Raw genomic sequence first — 24,185 nt, 5'->3', positions numbered from 1 at the left:
TAACCTGTCTCCTCCCCTTCCTTCATCTACACTGATTGAAGTGAATTTAACAGGTGACATCAATAAGGGATTATAGCTTTCACCTGGTCATATGTCATAGAGAGGGGTAGAAAGTGCCCCATGCAATAACATTATATATAGATTCTACAGACCCTAGTGAATAATCCCAACACCTAAACAAGTTTTCTCTCTAAAAACCAATGTATAATATACCGTGTATGCATTGGGGGCATTTATTTGACCGTGGAACATGTTTTAAACCCCAAATGTAATGAAAATATCACTCAACGATATTTAATATTTCTTAATGTTTAACATTTAAAAAAATTTCATATATCATGAATAAATACAGATTAATAATGGAACTCTTCTACTATTACATGAGAGACTTTTATTATGAACGTTTCCGAAATTCCGTGACCCGGAAGTACTTTTTGAGTGCTGCTGACGACACACTGACGCTGGTCAAATTCAGCAGAAAACGAGGAAGCGGAGATATGAAGTACTGTATCTCTGGAGAAAGTATCTAACGGGTGGCATACAGTAATCTACCGAGGGGACATTACCACAATTATAAGAAAGAGCTAGAAACTAACAAGGTTAGTTACAAATATCTTTGACATTACTCTCCAGCCTTCAAGGTGGACATCTCACCACTGGTAACGTAATACAGTATCCTTTCATCCCCGTTTTATTTTTGTAGCTAGCTACTGTAACTTTAGTTATTTTTGTTGAAGTTAGCTAACCTAACTAGCTAGTTAGTTTTCTAACTGTTACTGCCTAATTTACAGTTTTTATGCAATGCTATTGGTAGCAAGTTAACTAGCTAGCTATGTCTGATCATTCAAGTTAATTTAGCCAGCTAACTGAATCTGACAGCGAGTTGGGACTCAATTCATTCTGAACTACAACCAGCCAAGTCAAACAGCGATGCAGTCGGGCCAAAATGTGATGGAGTGTCACAGCGAAGGGGCGCTTGGCAAATCTGACAAGACGGCGACTTTGAGATACATTCCCACTCTGAAGACTGACACTGGTCCAACCGTGGATAATAAACATGTTGGGGACACCCTGGTCATCAATGAGAGCAACCTCAGGGCGCCGAGTCCCCGTGGAGCAAATGGTGATGACGACTCTGAAGCAGAGTCGTACCGGGATGGGCGGACAGAGGTGGTGGACATGGATATGAAAGGCAGAGCGTTCGCCTGGTGCCGAGACTTCCTTTCCGGGTCATGGAAAAGCATTCCCGAGGCAGATTTTCAGATCAGCATTGTCAGGTAATCTGGGATGAGGATTGAAAGATCTGGGACTTTTTCTCACACAGGCAAATCATAATCTCTCTCTCTCAAACACACACTTAAAATAATGCCACACTATCTGACATAACTTTGAGTATCCTATATGGTATTGTACTGTGCTCCACACCGTCCACGTTAGCACACATGAACGTGACAATCCAATGTCCAATTTCTCTTTCTCTCTGTTTGTCTACAGTGGTGGACTCAGCAACCTGCTGTTCATGTGCAGTCTGCCAGACCATGCCCACACTATTGGGGATGAACCTCGCAGGGTCTTGTTGCGAGTTTATGGGGCCATCCTACAGGTCAGCCACCTTAAATCAAGCCGATAATTGTCCCAGATGGCTAATGGAGTTTGTCTAGCTATAGCCTAGATTTAGTTTAACTCTTCCTGTTCACATTGAAGTGACTGGGAATTTATAATCAGAATAAGAATGATTTGCCAAGTAAATAAATACATCTTGCTGATACTGGCTTTCTAGAACACAGTCTGAATTAAAGCTTTGCAAAAACTTGGCAAGTTTCTGTACAAGCCAGAATGTTGAATACAATTACAATTGAAGTCGGAAGTTTACATACACCTTAGCCAAATACATTTAAACTCAGTTTTTCACAATTCCTGACATTTAATCCTAGTAAAAATTCCCTGTCTTCAGTCAGTTAGGATCACCACTTTTATTTAAAGAATTTGAAATGTCAGAATAATAGTCGAAAAAAAATATTTAATTCAAGCTTTTATTACTTTCATCACTTTCCCGGGTCAGAAATTTACATACTGTCAATTAGTATTTGGTAGTATTGGCTTTTAAACTGTTTAACTTGGGTCAAACATTTCGGGTAGCCTTTCACAAGCTTCCCAAAATAATCTGGGTGAATTTTGTCCCATTCTTCCTGACAGAGCTGGTGTAACTGAGTCAGGTTTGTAGGCCTCCTTGCTCACACATGCTTTTTCAGTTCTGCCCACACATTTCTATAGGATTGAGGTCAGGGCTTTGTGAAGGCCACTCCAATACCTTGACTTTGTTGTCCTTAAGCCATTTTGCCACAACTTTGGAAGTATGCTTGGGGTCATTGTCCCATTTGTGACCAAGCTTTAACTTCCTGACTGATGTCTTGAGATGTTGCTTCAATATAATAATTTATATAATAATTTCCCTCCCTCACGATGCCATCTATTTTGTGAAGTGCACCAGTCCCTCCTGCAGCAAAGCACCCCCACAACATGATGCTGCAACCCTGTGCTTCACGGTTGGGATGGTGTTCTTCGGCTTGCAAGCCTCCCCCTTTTTCCTCCAAACATAACGATGGTCATATTGGCTAAACAGTTCTATTTTTGTTTCATCAGACCAGAGGACATTTCTCCAAAAAGTATGATCTTTGTCCCCATGTGTAGTTAGTTGCAAACCGTAGTCTGTCTTTTTTATGTCAGTTTTGGGGCAGTAGCTTCTTCCTTGCTGAGCGGCCTTTCAGGTTATGTCGATATAGGACTCGTTTTACTGTGGATATAGATACTTTTGTACCCGTTTCCTCCAGCATCTTTACAGGGTCTTTTGCTGTTCTGGGATTGATTGGCCCTTCTCGCACCAACGTACGTTCATCTCTAGGAGACAGAACGCGTCTCCTTCCTGAGCGGTATGACTGCTGCATGGTCCTTTGGTGTTTATACTTGTGTACTATTGTTTGTACTGACTTGTGGAGGTCCACAATTTTTTCCCGAGGTCTTGGCTGATTTCTTTTGATTTTCTCATGTCAAGCAAAGAGGCACTGAATTTGAAGGTAGGCGTTGAAATGCATCCACAGGTACACCTCCAATTGACTCAAATGGTGTCAATTATCCTATTAGAAGCTTCTAAAGCCATAACATAATTTTCTGGAATTTAAGCTGTTTAAAGGCACATTCAACTTATTGTTTGTAAACTTCTGACCCACTGGAATTGTGATACAGTGAAATAATCAGTCTGTAAACAATTGGTGGGAAAATTACTTGTCATGCACAAAGTAGATGTCCTAACCGACTTGCCAAAACTATAGTTTGTTAACAAGACATTTGTGGAGTGGTTGAAAAAATGAGTTTTAATGACTCCAACCTAAGTGTATGTAAACTTCCGACTTCTACTGTACATACACACTGATTATACAAAACATTATGACATAGCTTTCACATGTTCAGTCTATGATCCCTTATTGATGTCACCTGTTAAATCGACTATGTACAGAAAGTGCTGCAATTTCTAAATGATTCACCTGATATGTGTAAAAAAAAAAAAACTCAAAGCAAAGCTGACAGTCTGCACTTACAGAGCCAAAACAATGAAATGTGTCACTGTCCCAATACTTTTGGAGCTCACTGTATTGGAACATCAATTTTCAATAGTATAGAATCGCAATACAAAAGTATCGTGAGGTCCCTGGCATTTACCCTAGAATATATAGATGAGAAGAATAGACGTTGTGCAAGTGACATTATCCTAAGTCATACTTCTGGGGTCATGTCCTGGCCCTTTTGAATGTGCTTCAAGATTGTCATCATATTCATGAAAATGTGATCATTTAAGTGTGTGTGTGTGTGTGTATGTATATATATATATATATATATATATATATATATATACATACACTGCTCAAAAAAATAAAGGGAACACTTAAACAACACTATGTAACTCCGTCAATCACACTTCTGTGGAATCAAACTGTCCACTTAGGAAGCAACACTGATTGACAATAAATTTCACATGCTGTTGTGCAAATGGAATAGACAACAGGTGGAAATTATAGGCATTTAGCAAGACACCCCCAATAAAGGAGGGGTTCTGCAGGTGGTGACCACAGACCACTTCTCAGTTCCTATGCTTCCTGGCTGATGTTTTGGTCACTTTTGAATGCTGGCGGTGCTTTCACTCTAGTGGTAGCATGAGACGGAGTCTACAACCCACACAAGTGGCTCAGGTAGTGCAGCTCATCCAGGATGGAACATCAATGCGAGCTGTGGTAAGGTTTGCTGTGTCTGTCAGCGTAGTGTCCAGAGCATGGAGGCGCTGCCAGGAGACAGGCCAGTACATCAAGAGATGTGGAGGAGGCCGTAGGAGGGCAACAACCCAGCAGCAGGACCGCTACCTCCGCCTTTGTGCAAGGAGGAGCAGGAGGAGCCCTGCAAAATGACCTCCAGCAGGCCACAAATGTGCATGTGTCTGCTCAAACGGTCAGAAACCGACTCCATGAGGGGTCTATGAGGGCCCGACGTCCACAGGTGGGGGTTGTGCTTACAGCCTAACACCGTGCAGGACGTTTGGCATTTGCCAGAGAGCACCAAGATTGGCAAATTTTCCACTGGCGCCCTGTGCTCTTCACAGATGAAAGCAGGTTCACACTGAGCACGTGACAGAGTCTGGAGATGCCGTGGAGAACGTTCTGCTGCCTGCAACATCCTCCGGCATGACCGGTTTGGCAGTGGGTCAGTCATGGTGTGGCATTTCTTTGGGGGGCCGCACAGCCCTCCATGTGCTCGCCAGAGGTAGCCTGACTGCCATTAGGTACCGAGATGAGATCCTCAGACCCCTTGTGAGACCATATGCTGGTGCGGTTGGTCACGGTTTCCTCCTAATGCAAGACAATGCTAGACCTCATGTGACTGGAGTGGGTCAGCAGTTCCTGCAAGAGGAAGGCATTGATGCTATGGACTGGCCCGCTCGTTCCCCAGACCTGAATCCAATTGAGCACATCTGGGACATCATGTCTCGCTCCATCTACCAACGCCACGTTGCACCACAGACTGTCCAGGAGTTGGCGGATGCTTTAGTCCAGGTCTGGGAGGAGATCCCTCAGGAGACCATCCGCCACCTCATCAGGAGCATGCCCAGGCATTGTAGGGAAGTCATACAGGCACGTGGAGGCCACACACTACTGAGCCTCATTTTGACTTTAAGGACATTACATCAAAGTTGGATCAGCCTGTAGTGTGGTTTTCCACTTTAATTTTGAGTGTCACTCCAAATCCAGACCTCCGTGGGTTGATAAATTTGATTTCCATTGATCATTTTTGTGATTTTTGTTGTCAGCACATTCAACTATGTAAAGAAAAAAGTATTTAATAAGAATATTTCATTCTGATCTAGGATGTGTTATTTTAGTGTTCCCTTTATTTTTTTGAGTATATATATATATATATATTACTTTTTCACTGCAATATTTCCCCTGTTGCTGATTTTTGATGCTGAATGTTATCCGATCTTCAACCAAAACCTAATATTAGATCAAGGGGACCTGAGTTAACAAATAAAGTTATGCAACACCCAATTCCCCTGTGTGATAAAGTAATTGCCCCCTTAAACTCATTACTGGTTGTGCCACTTTTAGCTGCAATGACTGCAACCAAATGCTTCCTGTAGTTGTTGATCAGTCTCACATTGCTGTGGAGGAATTTTGGCCCACTCTTGCGTGCAGAACTGCTTTAACTCAGCGACATTTGTAGGTTTTCAAGCATGAACTACTCGTTTCAAGTGCTGCCACCAATATCTCAATTGGGATTAGGTTTGGACTTTTGACTAGGCCATTCCAAAACTGAAAATGTTTTGCTTTTTAAGCATTTTCATCTTGACTTGATTGTGTATTTTGGATCATTGTCTTGCTTCATGACTGCTGTGCTTCAGCAGAGATGGCCTGACATTCTCATGTAGAATTCACTGATACAGAAAATAATTAATTGTTCCTTCTATTAAGGCAAGTCATCCAGGTCCTGAGGCAGCAAAGCATCCCCAAACTATCACATTACCACCACCATGCTTGACCATTGTTATTCAGTATCAAAAATATGCAAAAGTAGAAAAAAATGAGAAGGGGGCAAATACTTTTTCACAGCACTGGATGGATGGATTGATGGATTGATGGCTTGATTGATGGATTGATTTAGCCATACCTGATTTCCTTTCATCAAAATATTTGACGCTCAAGAAGTAAGACACATTGCCAATAGTCTTATTCGGACCACGTCTCCTGCTGCTTTGATAGTCAGTGTTCCTGCTCAGGCTGAGGATTTAGAGGATGGTAAGAACCCATTAGTTACAGGCCATTTGTATATTATATTAGATTAAGCAGTTAAATCTTTGCCAGCCAATACTTTTTTTAAAATGTTTAATTGTAGACCAGCAAGCTGTCAAAAGATTTGTAGTTCATGTCTTTAGATTTAATGAAACAGATTAAACTTTTTGGGTCGTGCTACTTCTTGGCCGTAAAATACGGAAAGTTAATTCACTTGGAAATGCGTTTTAAACAGTTTAAAAATATATATATATATATATATATCTTAATTTGTCGCATTTTCATGACTTTGACGGTGCAACTTTGAGGCTCATTCTTAACCTACAAAATAAGTAATACAGAAATAAGATGACGTGTTGCTTGCACATCGTATTTAAACAATGCCTTTGTGTTTATTCAAAGCAACTTAGTCGTGATGTGTGCTTACTTTTGAGTAATCCCGGGAATCAAACGGACTATTCTGGCGTTGTAAGTGCAATGCTCTACCAATTGAGCTACATGGGCTAAGCATTGCTACACCACATGAGCTAAGCATTGCCACATTCCATATACAATATGTACATTGTAGATCTACACCGGATGAGAATTCCTGTGTTGAGATTAGTCATGTAGAACTGACAGATGGATAGATAAGCCTGTTTTTCTCATTTCTCATATTTGCTTTATGTACAAAAAATGCACTGCGATGGGGAAGGATTCATGACAGAAAGACATGGCAGAGGCTAGACCTTACATCAAACATACAGATTACTGTTATGTACTCAATATTACACAGTCCCTGAGCAGAACATCTTCAGTCCTCATCAGCAACCTATGAATTGCTTCAATGGTCTCTGACTCATCTCGTGTGTGTGTGAACAGGGAGTGGATTCTCTGGTCTTGGAGAGTGTGATGTTTGCCATCCTGGCGGAGAGAGCCCTGGGGCCACGGCTCTATGGAATCTTCCCTGAGGGACGCCTGGAACAGTACCTGCCGGTATGTACACACACGAGAATAATAAAATCTATCAATATTGTAATATCCAGACCTTGCAACTTTTGCTGTGTGTTAGGTAGGCACACATTCATAACTGACTGTGAAACTTTGAAAAGGCTTTTAATTAAGTACAACTGGAATTTATATAAATGCCTAGAATATTTCAATTTTGGAGAATCTCATACAATGGTTTAAAGTTATGTATTTATTATGGATCCCCATTAGCTGCTGCCAGGGCAGCAACATTTATTTGAAAAACATTACAATACATTCAGATTTCAAATACTGTGCCCTCGGGGCCCTACTCCAACACTACCACATATCTACAATACAAAATCCATCTGTACGTGTGTATAGTGCATATGTTACTGTGTGTAGGCACAGACACATGCTTATGTTTGTTGCTTCACAGTCCCCGCTGTTCCATAAGGTGTATTTTTATTTGATCCATTTTCAAATAATGCTGTAATGAATCAAAATTTGGAAAAAGGGAAGGGATCTGAATACTTTCTGTAAGCACTGTATATATTTTGTGTTTTAAATATTGTTTTTATATATGGGGGATTGGAAATGATGCATACATTGGAAGCTGCAATCTATCTGCAATATTAAAGCTGATCTCCCACCGTAATAATATATATATATTTTATTTATAATTACTTGAATATAACTTATGAATGACTCATGAGCTTAGTTTAACTGTAGTACCCGATCAGAATCCCGAATAAAAGTTTTTTTTTTTTTTACATCATTGTAAACAAACGTATACCCTCCAACATGGTTAACTATAATCTCATCAATGGTCAGTCCTTGCTTCAGCCCCATCTCTTTGCTGTTTACCAAATTAGTGGTGGGAATATCCCTTTGTTATTGTTTGAACAGCAGACTGCCCCTTTAAAAACAGTAGCAGTTTAACAATGTGCAATACCTATGCATCGCTATATTGATCAATCAGTTTGAAATGGAATCCATTCACAAGTGCTTCCAGAATGCATGATGTTGACGGGTCTTCTCTATGACCATCACATTACTTGTCATTTCTTATTTACACTTTCTGACAAAGCCTCGAATAGATTTGACATTCGCAAACTGTCCGTTTCAACCATGTGTTTGAAAGTATCTCTCTGCCTTCGTGTTTTTCACTGTCAGCTAAATGTATACAGATTCACTTTCACATTCCATGTGTGTAGAGAAATGTCTGCATATCCTTTTTTGTCCTGTGTTTATTTTACCATACGCACTTGTCGTGTGTATAAAAATGTCTCTCAAACTCATATCGAACTCAACATACAGGTTGACAATATCTCAATTGATAGTTTTAAGTTAGCATCTTTGTACTGATTGAGGGGGGACAACCGGCGCTGGGATTTATGACTGACGAGTGCACCTTCTTTTCCATAAAGGTCCAGACTTTTGGGCAGATGTTGCAGAAATGTCCCATACATTTTAAGTGAATATGAGTGTAAAGTCCTGTATCTTTGTGCTTATCTCCCAGAGCAACCGCCTGCGTACAGAGCAGCTCTTTGTTCCGGAACTGTCCGCTGAGATCGCCTCAAAGATGGCCCGCTTCCATAGGATGGTCATGCCCTTTAACAAGGAACCCAAGTGGCTGTTCGGGACCATTGGCAGGTGAGGATAGGATGGAACTGCTCTCTCCAAGTCAAAGCCTACACCAACTATTGCCTGAGGAGTACTGTAAAATTATGTATTGATTTGAATTTGAGGTAACTGTTTGCAGGTAGTACTTTTCATCAGCTGTTTTCCACAATACTCAATAATGCTCTGTCTGGTGTTGTCTCAGGTACATGGATCAGGTGATGAACTTAAAGTTTGCCCGGGAGGCTCACGTCAAGAAATACAACAAGCTGATTAAGTACGATCTCCCGGCAGAGCTGGAGAGTCTCCGGTGAGTCAGGAGATGCTGGGGTAGGGAATGGCTGGAAAGGACAATGATCTGGCAAGGGAGATGTTGATGTCTGGGAATGGCAAGGCTATGGGAGGAGGTGGGAGTGGCGGGGAAAGTAATGCTATGGCGGGGGAGCTTAAAGGGGAAAGTAATGCTATGGCGGGGGAGCTTAAAGGGGAAAGTAATGCTATGGCGGGGGAGCTTAAAGGGGAAAGTAATGCTATGGCGGGGGAGCTAAAAGGGGAAAGTAATGCTATGGCGGGGGAGCTAAAAGGGGAAAGTAATGCTATGGCGGGGGAGCTAAAAGGGGAAAGTAATGCTATGGCGGGGGAGCTAAAAGGGGAAAGTAATGCTATGGCAAGGGGGGAGCTAAAAGGGGAAAGTGATGCTATGGCGGGGGAGCTAAAAGGGGAAAAACAGGAATGTTTAGGGAAGGCGGGAGCGTTGGTAGATCCATGTCACAATAGACCTCACTCAACTGCACACAAAGACACACACACACACACACACACACATACATACATACACATGAGCAATCTCTCACATCAACAAACATGTTACTCTCTAATAAATATGTAGTTCTCTCTCTGCAGCAGTTAGAAAGTTGACCTCTCCCCCAGTGCCTTTCTCTGACACTGCCCTATCAGGAGACTGTTGGACTTTAGCTTCCTGTGACACCACACACACACCCAGACCAGCAGTGTGTGCCCCATAGATAGTTAGAGAAGGACGCAACTTTGTATTTGGCCTATTATGCGTCTGTGAGAGCATGGGCAGTACCATTGAGGCCATCTCCATTTTGAAGTAGTACATTTTCTTCTACTACTTCTATGAGTTGGTAACAAACTGAAAGGGTGCATACTGCCACCTGAGGGGTATACCATGTACCAGGTTTGAGGAGTTAGTGAGGTAACATTGGTCAACTCTGAGTTCAACTCAAGATAACCGGTCATACGAAATGGCTCACCTTTTAGCCAGGTACATTTCTATGGCAACGAATCCTTCAGAACTAACCTGCTGTGGGCAGGCTAACTCCATTTTATCCTGAATGAGCCACAAGTTGAGGACTAATGAAATCAGATGCCCTCCCTCTGGCAAAGATTGTCATCATCCTCTTCATTTGAGGAAGACAACTGTTCAAATATTTTACTAATCTAATTTTAAAAGTCACGTCACACATTTAGTATGATAGCCTTAGTTTGTAATGCAATGTTTTTCTTGTGATTGTAGCCTTTGCTAGTGTACCCATGAGTTTAACAGTCAAATTAAGGTTCCAAAACCCTTCTATGGATGATGTCTATGAACACGTCAAGCTGTTCCACAGATAGATGGAGCAATAGGAGTGGGGAAATGGTGCTCGTGCATTAATAAGCACACCAAAGACGGCATTAACGATAAATAAAGACGGCACGTAAAGGCCTATTTCACACCATAGCCTGCTGATTTTGCAAGATAATGTTTCTTTCATTTTGATATCGGCACAAATGAAAATGTGGCACTGAGTCGCCCAAGGATTCACGTTTCAGCATTGTCTCAATGAAGAGTTCGGCCTTTCACAAGCCATGTGCGAGATGCACAGTTACAAGCCTGCTAGAGTTAGCGGCAACTGGACGAGCAATATTCACCGTCGTAGTACGGATAAAGCCTGACCTGGAATGTGAAGCTAACTGAAGCTGGATAGCTTTATAACATTCTTAGTAGATTGCTCTGTAGTATACCTCTCCAGAGTGTTGTTTGAACAGGTATAAGGCAAAGATTGGTGATTATTGCCACTTGCTGTTTATGGAATGTTTGCTCTCAAGTGTAATTGAATGGCTGATCCTTCCCAATGACTTGGATGGAATTATTTGAACCTTCCGTAACCCATAGGAAGTCCCACTGAGTTAACTACTTCAAAATGTTGAAACTCAATGGTGCTTCGGCACTGCCCATGCTCAAATGTGCTTTTGGGCACTAGGGATGTCTATCTAAGTCTATGGTGTGCCCTTACTGTCTGGCAGCCAGTCCCCTACACACCTCAAGGTCGCCTGCTCTAATAATAATGATGGCTCACATTCATGTAGTTTTCTACTACGTCAAGGTGCATTCAAGCGATCAGTCACATTTTATCACATGCTTAACAGCAACCTGGACCAATATTATACGCATCTGTACAGCTTTGTTATATCATTAGTGGTGTATCTACATGTCAATGTACTAGCAACGAATTGCTTTGCAATAGTTGTAGAGTTACTGAAAGTGTTACCACATACAGTGCCCTCAGTAATTATTGAGTCAGTGACAATTTGTTGTTGTTTTGGCTCTGTACTCTAGCACTTGATTTGAAATGATACATTATTTACAGATATCATACCCCTTCAGCATCCTCACTCATCACTCATTCAGGGCTATCTGTAATCATGGTAGCATCCACATTAATGTGGAAGTGTTTAGAAACATATTCTATTATTTACAATAAAAGTGATTCCAAAATTACACAATACATTATTTACCATTCATTTCTATTGGGCACAAAATAATCTCAAAAGCAACCAAAAAAAACAGCAAATGGATCCAACAAGTTTTTAGTGTCACAAACTTGATGAAGTCTTTGTGTGCTAGGAATATGGGACTAAAAATACTGAACTTTTGCCTACTTTAATACCTACATAAGTGAATTTCTTCCAATACTTTTGGTCCCCTAAAATGGGGGAGGGACTATGTACAAAAAGTGCTGTAATATCTAAATGGATTAAACTCTCTAAAATTAAATCTATCTGTACTATAACCTCAGTCATTGTATCATTTCAAATGAAAGTGCTGGAGAACAGCCAAAACAGCAACACATTTGTCACTGGCTGGCACTGCATCTAAACCTACAGCCACTGCACAGTTGGCTAATGTTAGTGTGGTTGAGACTCTTCTGTATATCTATCTGTGACTATATCAAATCAAATTTATTTATATAGCCCTTCGTACATCAGCTGATATCTCAAAGTGCTGTACAGAAACCCAGCCTAAAACCCCAAACAGCAAGCAATGCAGGTGTAGAAGGCCAATAACTAGGAAGAAACCTAGAGAGGAACCAGGCTATGTGGGGTGGCCAGTCCTCTTCTGGCTGTGCCGGGTGGAGATTATAACAGAACATGGCCAAGATGTTCAAATGTTCATAAATGACCAGCATGGTCGAATAATAATAAGGCAGAACAGTTGAAACTGGAGCAGCAGCATGGCCAGGTGGACTGGGGACAGCAAGGAGTCATCATGTCAGGTAGTCCTGGGGCATGGTCCTAGGGCTCAGGTCCTCCGAGAGAAAGAAAGAGAGAAGGAGAGAATTAGAGAACGCACACTTAGATTCACACAGGACACCGAATAGGACAGGAGAAGTACTCCAGATATAACAAACTGACCCCAGCCCCCCGACACAAACTACTGCAGCATAAATACTGGAGGCTGAGACAGGAGGGGTCAGGAGACACTGTGGCCCCATCCGAGGACACCCCCGGACAGGGCCAAACAGAAAGGATATAACCCCACCCACTTTGCCAAAGCACAGCCCCCACACCACTAGAGGGATATCTTCAACCACCAACTTACCATCCTGAGACAAGGCTGAGTATAGCCCACAAAGATCTCCGCCACGGCACAACCCAAGGGGGGGGCGCCAACCCAGACAGGATGACCACAACAGTGAATCAACCCACTCAGGTGACGCACCCCCTCCAGGGACGGCATGAGAGAGCCCCGGCAAGCCAGTGACTCAGCCCCTGTAATAGGGTTAGAGGCAGAGAATCCCAGTGGAAAGAGGGGAACCGGCCAGGCAGAGACAGCAAGGGCGGTTCGTTGCTCCAGAGCCTTTCCGTTCACCTTCCCACCCCTGGGCCAGACTACACTCAATCATATGACCCACTGAAGAGATGAGTCTTCAGTAAAGACTTAAAGGTTGAGACCGAGTTTGCGTCTCTGACATGGGTAGGCAGACCGTTCCATAAAAATGGAGCTCTATAGGAGAAAGCCCTGCCTCCAGCTGTTTGCTTAGAAATTCTAGGGACAATTAGGAGGCCTGCGTCTTGTGACCGTAGCGTACGTGTAGGTATGTACGGCAGGACCAAATCAGAGAGATAGGTAGGAGCAAGCCCATGTAATGCTTTGTAGGTTAGCAGTAAAACCTTGAAATCAGCCCTTGCTTTGACAGGAAGCCAGTGTAGAGAGGCTAGCACTGGAGTAATATGATCAAATTTTTTGGTTCTAGTCAGGATTCTAGCAGCCGTATTTAGCACTAACTGAAGTTTATTTAGTGCTTTATCCGGGTAGCCGGAAAATAGAGCATTGCAGTAGTCTAACCTAGAAGTGACAAAAGCATGGATTAATTTTTCTGCATAATTTTTGGACAGAAAGTTTCTGATTTTTGCAGTGTTACGTAGATGGAAAAAAGCCGTCCTCGAAATGGTCTTGATATGTTCTTCAAAAGAGAGATCAGGGTCCAGAGTAACGCCGAGGTCCTTCACAGTTTTATTTGAGACGACTGTACAACCATTAAGATTAATTGTCAGATTCAACAGAAGATCTCTTTGTTTCTTGGGACCTAGAACAAGCATCTCTGTTTTGTCCGAGTTTAATAGTAGAAAGTTTGCAGCCATCCACTTCCTTATGTCTGGAGCATAGATCAACATATCTTACAGAACCTGCATTCTGAACATGGCTGCTCAATCAATCACAAATATCACAATCGCGTATTTTACTTTTGCTCAGTTCATTTCCTATTGAGCTACCCTTGGAGAGTCAGAGGCATGCATGACATGCCATTATTGCACAATCCAACTAAATAGTTACTCGTCTATGTCATGGTGTCCAGTACTCATTGCTTCCCATAACTACTCTACCGTCATGCACTTGAAATCGTGAAGGGAGTAATCAGGTCTACCAAATAGTAAAGGGAATGTGTGTTGTGTAATTCCGTAGTCTGTCTTTGTCTACAATAAAACATATATTTTTTGATATTGTACAGCGTGATAACCTATGAGCTGTTGACATGTACCATAACCTCTGCCACTTAACGTTCACGGAACGTTGAAGTGTGTACATAATACATTAATGTCATGTGCTCTCTCTCCCTCTCTGACAGAGTGTTGTTGTCAGCGACCCCATCTCCAGTGGTGTTCTGTCATAATGATGTGCAAGAAGGTAAAGGTCTATCTTTGTTTTCTCTTCCCTTCACTCTCTCTACCCATCACCCTCGCTCCCCTCTAACCATATTTACCTCTAATTTGGGCTGCTTGACCCTCCCCCTGGCTCAGTGGATGTCTGTCACTTCCTGAAAGGACAGGATATTAACGAAGTTGGAGAAAGAAGGGGTGGAGGGTATCTATTTTTAGAGACTGAACACATTCATATGCAACACCCGCAGGCAGATGCAAACCAATAGAGTACATGGTACAGGTGGTGGCTGTAGATTGCCTATGTATACATGCAGTTGACTCCTGAAGTGCACATCAGGACACACTGAATGTACAGTCATATTTAACTCTGGAGGAGGAAGTGGGAGTGTTGTAACCTCCTGTCTCTTGTCCTCAGGTAACATTTTGATGCTGGAGGACAGAGACCACACCTCCACTGGGAAACTCATGCTCATAGACTTTGAGTACAGCAGCTACAACTACAGGTAAAGGCCTTTTGTGTACATACACACTCAACTCTTACACCTGTAGTTTTAGTTGTGACCACACACACTCTCAGCTACAACTACACAGGATGCTGGAGGAAACTGGTACAAAAGTATCTATATCCACAGTAAAACGAGTCCTAGATCGACAACCTGAAAGGCCGCTCAGCAAGGAAGAAGCCACTGCTCCAAAACCACCATAAAAAAGCCAGACTACGGTTTGCAACTGCACATGGGGACAAAGATCGTACTTTTTGGAGAAATGTCCTCTGGTCTGATGAAACAAAAATAGAACTGTTTGGCCATAATGACCATCGTTATGTATGGAGGAAAAAGGGGGAAGCTTGCAAGCCGAAGTACACCATCCCAACCGTGAAGCCCTGGGGTGGCAGCATCATGTTGTGGGGGTGCTTTGTTGCAGGAGGGACTGGTGCACTTCACAAAATAGGTGGCATCATGAGGGAGGGAAATTATGTGGATTGAAGCAACATCTCAAGACATCAGTCAGGAAGTTAAAGCTTGGTCACAAATGGGTCTTCCAAATGAACAATGACCCCAAGCATACTTCCAAAGTTGTGGCAAAATGGCTTTAGGACAACAAAGTCGAGGTATTGGAGTGGCCATCACAAAGCCCCGACCTGAATTCTATAGAAAATTTGTGGGCCGAACTGAAAAAGCGTGTGTGAGCGAGCGAGGAGGCCTACAAACCTGACTCAGTTACACCAGCTCTGTCAGGAGGAATGGGCCAAAATTCACCCAATTTATTGTGGGAAGCTTGTGGAAGATTATTCTACACATTTGACCCAAGTTAAACAATTTAAAGGCCAATGCTACCAAATACTAATTGAGTGTATGTAAACTTCTGACCCACTGGTAATGTGATGAAAGAAATAAAATCTGAAATAAATAATTCTCTCTCCTATTATTCTGACATTTCACATTCTTAAAATAAAGTGGTGATCCTAACTGAGAGAGGGGATTTTTACTTGGATTAAATGTCAGGAATTGTGAAAAACTGAGTTTTAATGTATTTGGCTAAGGTGTATGTAAACTTCTGAATTCAACTGTATGTCTCTACAAGTAAAAGGGACAGATCTAAGTATTATATTATCCATATGTAGTGGCGATTGTCTTTCTTTGATTGTCATCTTAGATTGTGCTGCAATGTGTTTGTTTGTTTAGGGGTTTTGACTTTGGGAACCACTTCTGTGAGTGGTGCTATGACTACACATACAACCAGTGGCCCTTCTACAAGTGTACACCTGACAACTACCCCAGCAGAGAACAACAGGTGACTACAACCTCTACCACACCTATATCAAAATGCCCTCTAACATATCTATGCAAACACAGTAGTTGTGTCCGAATACCCATGCTGGCGTACTGCATACTATGTACTCGTCGTTGCATACTATTTAGTACATACTGTTTAGTAAAAAGTATGCAGTATGCCATGGTCGTAACGTAATATTGGTTGGTGACTGGTTGAGTGGGTGCGCTAGGGCAGAGCACGGGCGGATTTTTTTCCAAATTTGACAGACATGCATCGTATTAACCAGTCTGATAATAGCTCATTTCCAAATTCACTACATTTCTCTATTCTCTGAATAGAATAGGAAGAGTTATATTCCCACCCAGGCTGGTTATTGGCATCACATTCAACCTATACCATAGCCCATCTATCCAATAACTGAAGACCGAAACCAATAATTTGGTTCCATTTCAACATTATTTATTAGTGAAACCAAAGTGCTGTAACATATATAAATACAATTGCTTTGTACGACATACACTTTTTAAATGTTCAAATCAAAAGGCTACTGCACAGAAATGTGGACGGTCAGGTGATGCGCTAATTCAGAACCACTGGACATCAATGATTGCCAAGGCTTGATCCATAAATTAAATAATTACATGGGTTCAAATCAAAAGGCCTGATTTAACATGACATCAACAACGCAGCCGAGTCCCCGTGCCAACACATTCAGAAATCAAAATATGGTTTTGCATTTAGTTTAAAAGCTCTGACAAAGGTAAAGAGAACAAGAAACACTTTTTTAATGAGAAAACAGAAATCCACTTCGGGTTAAATAAAATGTTTTTTCAAAGATGTAGCCTACGATGAAAGATGTAGCCTACGATGAAAGATCTGATAATTTTAAGGAGAACAAAAACAACTTCATTTGAACACAACCGCAGAAGCTTTGCTATTCGGCATCTTCCCAATTAAGTAGCATAGTTTTGTTGTTTGGCTAAATAAAGATAACTAAGGTCTATCACTCGCAGCCCACCTCTTCCAATGCATTGTGGAAAAGTGTGCATCAAATTTTACAAGATGAAGAGACAATTATATCATCCTGGCATTTAAACCATACTCTATTTTAGAAAATTCACATACTATAAAATTCTGTTTTCGCATACTGAGAATACGTCATGTGTAATTGCGTTGTTTCCCCACATCTAACTGATCAGCTGTTGTCAAAGCCAAAATGAGTATGACATCCGGGCATTTAAAGTATGCTCGATTTCTAAATGTAGAATAATATTAAACGTTATTTTTTGCATACTCAAACGGCCTACTATTTAGGATGCAAGTGTGGGTATTTGGACTTAGCCACTTTCTCTCATGCATACTTCTACCCATTATCACACTCCCTTTTCTCCCTATGAACTATCAGTATGAAGTTTCTGTCTCTTGACTTTTCTTCTGGTAGTAGTGTGATGCAAAGGTTAGCATCCATACAAGGGAATACAGTTAATAAGTGATCATTTCTAGATCAATGGGCGTGTTCGAGTGGATCCATTTTGTCTAGTCGGTTACCATCATTAGTCACCACTTTTAAGTGTGTTTTATTATGGGGATAAAAATAGTCTGACTTGCAACTACATGTCAACTGCATGGTTTTTTTTGTTTAAAAAAATCGTGATCAAAGGTCTAGTCGTTTTTTATGAAGTTGCTGCAGTTGCTTCTCACCAACTTCACCATGCAGCCATTGACAGGCTAGTGAGAGGCACTATTTGTCAATGGATAATTAGGTTGTTTTTGGTTGGCCAACGCGACCATGACCTGACTAAAACAGGAACCAACTTTTGCCGCGATTCTAAAGCTACAGGGGATACAAATTAAAGTGATATTCAAGATCTCTTTAACCAATTAATTGTACACATCCATTTTCAGTTTGTGTGTGTGATATAGAAACATGTTACAATATTAATAAAGAAAACCCTTTAAACAATAGCAGCTATATTAACACTGCCTTGTTATGAGCCTTGCTATTGGAAAACCACTACAATGTCTGACTTTCATCTGTCGCAGATGCACCTCCCCCGACTTATTCAATCGTTAACTGTCTACAGTCAAACCCATTATCTGTCATCAGTCACTATAACATGTTCATGAGTCCACCACAGAAATCCTTCCAGTGAGCACATGTCACGTTCACTGTTGGTATCCCAATCTTACATCATTATTCTAATAAACACATTATAGCTAGTGTAACTTTCTTTACCAACCACACCAGTAGCCTCAGTGTGTATCTATTTTTCCTCAGTGTGGGACATAATGTATGTCTGTCCAGTCTTATAGATAACTGTTTTTCTGACCACATTGTCTAGTTGAAACAACTATGCATGCACATTTCCAGAACTCATGAAGTCAGCTGGTCTAATACAATGACGCAATTGCAAATGCATTATTTGTAAGTTAATGATACAAGCCAGGGAATTCCATTTATAGATGAAGTCTGTGGTGTCCCTCATCTCTGAGCGAGTGTGTTTCTCTGCAGCTGCATTTCATCCGTAACTACCTGGAGGAGACGGGAGGCTATTCAGAGAGCACCATGCACGAGGACCAAGCTCGTATAGAGCAAGACTTGCTGGTCGAAGCAAATCGGTAGGACACAGACTTCTACCACAGATGAATCCAAAAAGGACAGTTCACTCATAAATCAAATATATATATATATTTTTTTTTATCTTAAAAGGAGTCTACAATATGTGCTCTGTTTTGTAACAATAATCATAAATGACTGGATTTATTGCTTTTCCACCTAGAGCTTTACATAAGAGGGAAAAGTCACCTTTACCACTACCAATGTGGTACTTACTTTTGAAAATGTCTAATCAGTGTTGATTTTGGTATGAACTATTCAATGCTACTGTATCCACATGTACAGTAAGTAGCCAGTCTTTTGGCAGTTAATCTAGGGATGAATGATTTTCCCACAGATTCGCCATGGCATCTCACTTCCTCTGGGGCCTGTGGTCTATCATTCAAGCCAGGATATCCAAGATCGAGTTTGGCTACATGGTAAGTACATTAGTAGACTTTACTTCACCTGGTGAGAGACTTCACCTCACTAGAATGAAAGGATCCAGTAGAGCTTCAGCGTACTGGAACATTGATTGTCATTCACGTGACATTGCAGGTGTTTAGTGGTCACTCTTCCCTGTCACTCTTGTTTATTTGCCGAGCGATTTGTTCTATGACCTGGCTAAATAGTGCTTCTAAAACACACGATCCCTCTTGAAGTTTACACCTGTTCATTTGATCTCTGTCGTTTTCAGGACTATGCCCAGTCACGATTTGATGCCTACTTCAAGCAGAAAAAGTTATTTTCCTAAATTGCTAAAAGAACAGATTGACTTCAATGGAATGTACTGTAATTTTTATATCTGCTGATTCTTCCTGTACGCAACTTGTCCTGATGCAGAAACGTAGTTAGCTAGGCATATGTGTTAAGTGTTGAAACCAAACCAAATATGAGGGGTAAACGCCCACTGAAGAGTCTTAGGTGGATTTTTACAAAATGATCTATTGTTTGAACTTGATGTTTCTAATATACCAGGACCCCATCCATCTAGTATCTTTCCATCTAGTAGCATCCAATACGTTGCTCTGACTGCGACAAGTAACAGTGAAGCAGGGACTCAGCTGCACTCCAACAAAATGCACTTATCTTCCCCTACTATGAAATGTGAAATTCTGTGAAAATGCACAGCAAAAAAAGCATGTTATTTGTTTCCATTAGTTACGATCTACTGGTTCCATACATTTGTTTCAAACCCTGTAGTCATGTGCTTTATTTTAGTCTTTCAACTCTGCTTCTTTCTTTACCCCACCTCGTAATTTAATTGTTGTTGAACTTCAGAACGCCCTGATTTCAGGGTCGAAATATGCTCATTTTGTGCCGTCTTTTTTCTTTTTCCTTGACTTGTTTGTTAAAGGCCTGTTCTATGCATGGACACAATACAGCATGGCAGAGACTCCAGCTGCATAGCACAACTCTGTTCATACTGTAGTTCTGTTTCTTTGTAGTGCAGTAGGGAAATCTGGACTCTTGGCCCTATTCATTCAGAACTAGTAAGAAAACAACATGCTCCATTGCATAGTAAGTCATATGTTCTTTCTCTATGACTGGATCTGATTGAATTGGGCTTAAACCCCATGTATGACCTGTCTGTTTTAGCATTTTCTCTAGTCGAACTATATATAGAGGGGTTGCAGTTGTCAGAAATCACTTAGCAATCATGCCAGGCGCCATGTTGTAAGTCAGTCACTGTGGTGGAAGAATGGTGCATGGTTTGTGAGCATGCACATTGCACTGCCAATTGTTTCTTAGCAAGGCAATTTGTTTTCTCAGCTACAATGCCTTGGCTGCCAATTACAGCGCAGAAATTGACCATGGTGATGAACCAAGTAGGTTTAGGCACTTATCATTCAGCTTGGGGTTGCCACTCAGTTGTCAGAAGAATTGATGCGGTGGTCTTCCAACATGGCTGCCAGGAGGTGTCGCATTTCACCTCCTGGCACAAGTGTTTTGTGTCATTCTACCTCTTCACAACAATGGGGCTCATTTTACACTTTGAATGATAAATGAGCAAATGTAGACCTGAAACTAAATGATTTAAAAAATTAATTTTTGGGGGGTTATAGACATTAACAGCTTATTGCACAACCTCTCAGAAGAGAGCAGTTTATGAAAAAAAAAATATATAGCTTTTGTCTGGCTTTGATGTCATTGCATTCTGACTAGGTTTACCATTTCATTCTAACGCTGTTCCATTACTAGTAAACTGGTATAGAACTGTCTGTCACGGTTTGACTCTGCCCAAGGTTTGGATGTTTGTCCTTTTCCATTTCTGACCAAGAACCACAATGGTTAAAGAAAGCTGTCCATGACTTTGAACAGATGTTGTATCTTATTTAAATGTGCATTTGGCTCCTGTGTGTGTCTGCCTGCCTAACATTATTAGAAACCAAATGGAATATCTGCATGCTTTTGGAATTCAGATCCAAAGATTTTGAAAATGGGATCATGTTTTTTTTTTTTTCTCCAATGGCAATCATTTGAACACATGGAAATGTTTTTCAGTATAATTTATAATTTATTTGTTATATTTTTTGCCCAGTGAAGTGCTCTTTGTTTTGATGTGAGTTATAATAAAGGTGGACCTGTGAGTGTACCCTTTTGTATAATGTTAGAATATATGTTATGGATGTAGGCCAATGTTCGATTTCCGAGAATATGAAACTGCCTAGTATAGAAGCCAGTGTCTCGTCAACTAGCTAAATTAAGTAACTTTCTTTCATTGCACATCAAGCCTGTCCAAAACCCTTTGATGTTCTTGATATTCTCCTTGCAATGCAGCTGCTGTGTAAGTATAACTGAACTGCAAATAAACATGCTTGATACCTGATTGAATATGTCTTCATTTATTGATGATTAGAAATTAAATCGAATGTTATGGCAAGTTATTTTAATCTCAAATCTATACTGTAGAAAATACATTTTCAGGAACGGGAGCTCCCCCTAATGGGACAATTCATAGCAGATTTTGGGAAGTCCTATTTCTAACTTGCAGACTTGGTCCATTTCAAATCGATCCCTGGCTTCATGGCACTTAATGTCAGTCTGCAAGAATTGGATAGATATTCAATATGCCAATAGCTGCACCTCTTACGAGCTGAGAGTTTCACTGTATCACTTATCTGTTCCTCATTTCCAGTGCATAGAAGGTAGGGGATATGGGGAGTAGCTAGGGCATGATTTAGAATAAGCACGAGTCCCCCATGAGGCCTAAAATCAGTCCTGTAGAGCTGTTTTCCTGCACAGAGTTCCAATGCGGGTATATAACTGGCTGTCTGCTCTCACATGGGGATCAAAGCTGGATTTATGCAAGTTTGGGATGTAATTTTTAGGGGTCCAAGCAACAGTTGCTGGAGGCCAATTTGTTCTGTTGCGTATCCACTGGTGTGTGGTGTTCAGGCCAGTCTTATAGCTGCTGGTCTGTAACTTATCAGACAAGTTACTCTGAGCTGCTACCTATCAAGGAGATACATGTTTGTTAGGACCCTGGAGTGTCTGTTCATTTTCCATCGTGCTCTGGATTGTTTCTGTATAATGTTAGCGCTTCCCCTTGTTCTCTCTAGCAGGATGTTGTTCAATGTTTCCAGGATCTAAGGTTAAATATCTGTTTCTCACAGTTGGTGTCTAGTGTAGGCCCTTTTCTCTTCCTGTGACAAATATGACTACAATATTAGCATAATTGTTCAAAAGTATTACATAATTCTTCAAAAAATTATACTGATTTTTGACAAGTCCCAACACTGTTTTAAGAGAAGTTCTGTACAAGAGATTGAGGTAGGTCCCTTTTTAATATTAGGGTGCATTTGTAAATTCAACTCTGGCTAGCTACTCTGATTTCTGCGCACTCTCGTCTGAGTGTGCCAGAGTGCAGAATATCTGATGAATTTATGAACGCTCAACACCTGTTGAATATGATTGTCAGTAAAAATGCAATTTAATTGTTCCAAGCAGCACAGTTCATAACTAACAATCTAGATAACATGAAAATACCTAACCAGATCTACTAAGGAAAATAAAATAGAGTGCGGTGTTCTCTCATTTGTGTCTGGAAGTAGCTAGCCAACTTTAGCCAGTTACCTTGGGCACTTGACTGTCGTGAGGTCAATGCTTGGATCAACCCTATTCCTCGGCCAGAGCGCCTAGTTTGTGCTCCGAAACGCTCAATTTACAAACAGAATCTGACAACCCTCTGAATTTACCAACGACCCAGAGAGCACTCTGACACACTGTAGGCAATTTACGACCGCATCCTTAGTAAAGAATCTTGTCTCCTCAGTATGATGAGTCTTCTCAGACAGTGTGTAACAGTTGTGCTGCTGTGACTCAGCGGGTGGTTGAAGTATGCTTTAGAGAGGGTGTGGCGAACGCCCTTCTCGGTGCCACACACCTGGCTGACATCATCAGGTGACTCAGGTGAAGGACAGGGTGTCAGAGGAGTGGCAGACCAATGACGCATATCATACCTACGACCATGGAGATGGAAGCGGAACCATGGTTACAGTGCAGACCAGCACACATACCTTCCACGTAAGTTAACAGCTACTGTATGTCATCACATCATCCCTGCATTGCCTTTAGAAATGGTAACGCTCACTTCTCCATTATGTAGAGTGTCCCATCAGACTTTGCAGCATTTTTCCATAGCTTGACATACTGACAACGCTAACCTTCCATCTCTGTATAAGGTAAGCCTGGGTCGTCTGTCTAACTGTAATGAGTACTTCAGAGCCATGTCCCAGTCCAGTTTGAGAGAGACCTCAGAGAGCCTGATTCTCCTGGACCACATTCCCTTCTCAGTCTTCCACTCCCTTCTAGAATTCTGCTTCTGGAATGACTTCAGCGTTCCTCAGGAGGAGCTGGGAGAACACATCTAAGTGGGTATTATTCCTCATATATCATACTTGAATTTCCATGAATGGAAAATGATCTGGCCCAGGCTGGCATATCACACACAGCACCAGCAATTTATTGTTTGTAAGGTTGTAATGTTTCTAATGTGGCAATGCTCTCTTTCTGTCTGACTCTGGAGGTGGGCAGCTACCTGCTGGCTGAGACCTTGGTGTTGCAGTGCCTTTTGGCCCTGTCAGGTGTTCTAACCCCAGACACCTGCCTGTCCTACCTGGCTCTAGCCCGGGACATCTGCTGTACTGAGCTGGAGACGACTGTGTTCTTCTACCTCAGCAGGCACCTGCTGGAGCTGCCTAACCTCACCAGGTGCAGCATGACATACTGTACCCCCATTCCCCCCATACCTGACCTCAATCAGCCTACTTGATGGGTTTCAAGTTCCACACCAAACAAATAATCTTAAATTGCAATGAGTGATCTCTCCTTTCAATTGAAAACTGTTTATTCATATTGTGAATGCATTGCCAGGTGTCTGCCAGGTGAAGGCAGGGCTGAACTGACCTCTCTGAGGTAGCAGGGTGAGCTCTGGCTCTGCAGCATGAGGAAGGAGAACC

The 24,185-nt window shown here is 41.6% G+C and overlaps 1 protein-coding gene across 5 annotated transcripts; it reads left to right on the top strand.

Moving 5' to 3' along the window:
* Positions 1-426: 426 nt before the first annotated feature.
* On the top strand, positions 427-21,553 carry chkb (choline kinase beta). 5 transcript variants are annotated; one of them, XM_020455803.2, is made up of 12 exons: positions 432-659; positions 916-1,277; positions 1,495-1,603; positions 7,194-7,307; positions 8,803-8,936; positions 9,109-9,213; positions 14,318-14,376; positions 14,767-14,854; positions 16,037-16,145; positions 18,640-18,746; positions 19,082-19,163; positions 19,421-21,553. In XM_020455803.2, the coding sequence occupies exons 2-12, from the start codon at positions 931-933 to the stop codon at positions 19,475-19,477; spliced, it is 1,311 nt and encodes a 436-aa protein (XP_020311392.1). In that variant the 5' UTR covers positions 432-659; positions 916-930; the 3' UTR covers positions 19,478-21,553. The 5 variants fall into 5 exon arrangements, with proteins under 5 accessions (XP_020311389.1, XP_020311392.1, XP_020311394.1 ...); XM_020455805.2 differs by having other exon boundaries at positions 448-599; XM_020455802.2 differs by having other exon boundaries at positions 448-659; positions 880-1,277.
* The last annotated feature ends 2,632 nt before the right edge of the window (positions 21,554-24,185 follow it).

This window comes from Oncorhynchus kisutch, linkage group LG22 (assembly GCF_002021735.2).
Source record: "Oncorhynchus kisutch isolate 150728-3 linkage group LG22, Okis_V2, whole genome shotgun sequence".
Taxonomy (NCBI): Eukaryota; Metazoa; Chordata; class Actinopteri; order Salmoniformes; family Salmonidae; genus Oncorhynchus; species Oncorhynchus kisutch.
Note: the sequence above shows the minus strand (reverse complement) of the source record. Positions and strands in the feature narration are given on the sequence as shown.

Bases quoted from the DNA above. Each gene is read 5' to 3' on its own strand.
- chkb (XM_020455800.2), top strand. From the start codon at position 931: ATGCAGTCGGGCCAAAATGTGATGGAGTGTCACAGCGAAGGGGCGCTT. The intron at 1,278-1,494 runs GTAATCTGGGAT...GTTTGTCTACAG, and splicing joins TTTCAGATCAGCATTGTCAG to TGGTGGACTCAGCAACCTGC. The intron at 16,146-18,639 runs GTGACTACAACC...GTTTCTCTGCAG, and splicing joins ACCCCAGCAGAGAACAACAG to CTGCATTTCATCCGTAACTA.